The 3,843-nt window shown below is 33.5% G+C and overlaps 1 protein-coding gene across 1 annotated transcript; it reads right to left on the bottom strand.

Moving 5' to 3' along the window:
• Positions 1-2,208: 2,208 nt before the first annotated feature.
• Positions 2,209-3,126, bottom strand: LOC103599200 (olfactory receptor 2W1-like). The gene has a single exon (XM_008583304.1). It carries the CDS (start codon positions 3,124-3,126, stop codon positions 2,209-2,211), a length of 918 nt encoding a protein of 305 aa, XP_008581526.1.
• Between the last annotated feature and the right edge of the window lie 717 nt (positions 3,127-3,843).

The raw sequence follows: 3,843 nt of genomic DNA on the forward strand, positions 1-3,843 counted from the left end.
AGTGAGCCACGGGCCGGCCCATGTATTTCATATTTCTTAACATCCACTCATGTAAGTGCTCTCAAAGTTCTGCATCCAAAACTGCATCCTTTTTAGAGTAACAGACCATGCTTTCACAGAGCAGTATTTGTATGCATGTACTAATGTCTTGTTGTTATAATTTTTCCTGATAATTAGTGAAGTTGAGCAGATTTTCACATATTGACCATTTAAATATCCTCTTTTGTGAAGTGACTGTTCTATTATGTTGTCTGTATTTTTCTTAATAATTTGTAGGGATTTGTTATATATTTGGGATAGAAGTCCTTTCTTTGACACATACAGACACGCAAATTGCCTCTCTTAATGGACCTTTTAGTAAACAGATATTCTTAATGTTCCTATGGTACAATTTAATCAACTTCTATTATGATTAACATTTTATTTCTTATTTAATAAACTCATGAAGAACACTATTAAAACCCATATTATTTTTATCTTTACATTTGTATTTAAAATCAATTTGGGAACAATTTAGATATTTTTTTCTCTGAAAAGGCTATCCATTTGACTTGGAACTGTCTATTGAAAATCTATCATTTCCCTTCTGTCATAAGTTGATTGACTGTACACACATTTGGCCTGTGTCTGGACTCTACACTCTTCCATTGGTCAGTTTGTTTGTCCTAACCATTGAATATAACATTTGCTGGAAGTTTAATCATCATCAGGTCACGGAGATTTATTTCTATTCCAAATTGCTAAGAATCTTTGTTTTCCCATAAATGAATGTAAAAATGCTTTTCTATCTTATTGTTTTTCACTTTTATTCTGTCAATATCATGGATTACATTAACAGAATAAAGTGGCAACTGATATTCAAATGTTAACCCAACCTTGCATGGTTGGAGTAAATACACGTGATTGGGTTGTATTATCTTTCTTCATTTCTGGATTTGATTTGTTTCTGTTTTATTAGGGATTATTCATCTGTGTTCATGAGAGATATTGGTAAACATGTTTCTTTTTTCTTTTATTGTAATGTTTTCAAATCTAGTTTATACTGCCCCTATAAAAAGAGTTAATAAATATATAATATTTGCTTACTACCAACTTACATAAAAGATTAATGAAGCTCTTAGATGAACACTAAATTTTGAAACCAAGGATTATTTATTAACATGGTCATCATATCAACATCTGTATCCAATTTATTCCTACATTTTATTTTAGTAGAATATTTTTGAGAAAGTCCCTATTCATGCAGAAAATAATCACTAATAAAAATATATTTTCATCAGTTAACTTAATATATCACGGTTCTATTAAAGTAGGTAGAGATGGCAGGAGTGTTTGGGATATGCACAGAACTGTTTTACTCTTAATATAAAAAGATTGATGAGTACACAATAGTAAAAATTTATACTTGGCACCTGAATTTATGCATTTATATTACAGTGTTATGATAGTTTAAAGATGTAATAAATCATAATTTGAATCCAACTTTTGGAGAATGCCCCCTTTCGATATAACCCCTTAGACTTTACGGAGACTTCTTTGATGTCACAACTGTGGATGGATTGTCAAAGGTGATAATCAGTGACTTTGAGAGACATTATTAGTCTTCTAAAGAATCAACCTTTGAAATGAGGGACAACAATATAAGTGAAATATTCTTTTTCAGCTGATGATTACTCCTAAAATAAGTTGACTATGATATAAAGGTTAGACGGGACCAATTTCTTTATTGGAAATTTCTTGTAAAAAGATGTTAGTGTTTTATNGGATATGCACAGAACTGTTTTACTCTTAATATAAAAAGATTGATGAGTACACAATAGTAAAAATTTATACTTGGCACCTGAATTTATGCATTTATATTACAGTGTTATGATAGTTTAAAGATGTAATAAATCATAATTTGAATCCAACTTTTGGAGAATGCCCCCTTTCGATATAACCCCTTAGACTTTACGGAGACTTCTTTGATGTCACAACTGTGGATGGATTGTCAAAGGTGATAATCAGTGACTTTGAGAGACATTATTAGTCTTCTAAAGAATCAACCTTTGAAATGAGGGACAACAATATAAGTGAAATATTCTTTTTCAGCTGATGATTACTCCTAAAATAAGTTGACTATGATATAAAGGTTAGACGGGACCAATTTCTTTATTGGAAATTTCTTGTAAAAAGATGTTAGTGTTTTATCGTGTTTCCAAAACCTTTTTATTTTCCAATCAGCCTCTTCATAGCCCCTTTGAACTCCTTATTCCTTAGTGTATAGATCAGTGGGTTCAAGCTGGGAGTAACAATGGAATAGAAGATACTGAGAAGTTTGGCCTCATCCTGAGATGGACTGTTTCCTGGCTGTATGTACATGTAGATAACAGTCCCATAGAAGATGGATACCACAATGAGATGGGAGGAACAGGTTCCAAACGCTTTTTGTCTTCCTGCTGTAGACTTGATTTTCAGTATGGCTACAGCAATGAAGCCATATGAAACGAGAACGAGAAGAAGTGGTGCAAGGAAAATAAAAAAACACAGTGCAAATAAGGTTTCCTCCATGGCTGTGGTGTCCACACATGCAATCTTGACCATTGCAGATATTTCACAAAAATAGTGATCCAGGTGATGGTTCCCACATCGAGAAAGACTCATGGCATAGGGGGAAAGTATCATGCAATTAGTGATACCAATTACCCAAGTCATGGCCACCAGTCCTCGACAGAGTTGGGGGCTCATCACGGTCATGTAATGCAAAGGCTTGCAGATAGCATTGAATCGGTCATAAGACATCACAGCAAGAAGCATACATTCAACTGTACATAGCATCACATCAGTGAAGAGTTGAAAGGCACAGCCACCAAAAGTGATTTTCTTATCTTTGCCCCAGACATTGACCAACATCTGAGGAACTATATTTGTGGTATAACAGAGATCCAAGACGGCCAAATTTCTAAGAAAGAAGTACATGGGGGTTTGGAGATGTTCATCCAGTAATGGCAGCAGGATAATGGCCATATTTCCCATCAAGGCGATGGTGTAGAAGAAAAAGACAACCCCAGAGATGATCATTTCCAGCTGAGGCTTCCCAGGGAACCCAAGGAGTATAAACCCACCAAAGTAGCTGCTATTGATCATTTTTGCTATTTTTCTGAAAAACAGCTGCGAAAAATTAAATCAACAAATTGGGAGCCATAGTGAATATATTTATAAACAATATTAGTAGTATATATAGCTAGAAAAAAATCATGAAATGAAAGAAAACATCAGTATTTTATATCTTATCATTGTTCTAATGTTCTGTCTGCTTATCCAACTGGTATAAAATTTATCCTGAGTGCAATTTGCTTATAGGGTTCATACTCACAATTACTTTGTCTACTTCTATACCAAGGCAAAAAACCGCAGAAGTCTCATAGAAAAACCCTGAGCAAAACGGCTGAATGAAACTGGATGAACTTCCCTTTACTAATAGGGATGTAGGAAGGGGGTTACAAATCTGTAACAAATTATCTCCTTCATCCGAGCATTCATACAACATGCAGATTTCATGCTTCTTATGCTCTTTTCCCCATGTTTATGGTTTCAATCTTATCCAATTTTACTCTTGACCTTATATTTTTAAAATTCAAATTCTTTCATCTGAAAACTTCTATTTCCAAATATTATTCATCTACCCCTACCACTCTCCAGACCAGCAATCTCTCTTTCATTGCAAATCCTTCATTTCATCTGTACTTTCAATTCCATCTTCTACCAATTCTTTTTTTTTTTTTTTACAGGTAGTTATCTAAATTTTTTTTTTCTTTAAATTTTTATTTTGTCAATATACAATGTGGTTGATTATTATGGCCC

The sequence above is a fragment of the Galeopterus variegatus genome, unplaced genomic scaffold, assembly GCF_000696425.1.
Source record: "Galeopterus variegatus unplaced genomic scaffold, G_variegatus-3.0.2 Scaffold2884, whole genome shotgun sequence".
NCBI lineage: Eukaryota > Metazoa > Chordata > Mammalia > Dermoptera > Cynocephalidae > Galeopterus > Galeopterus variegatus.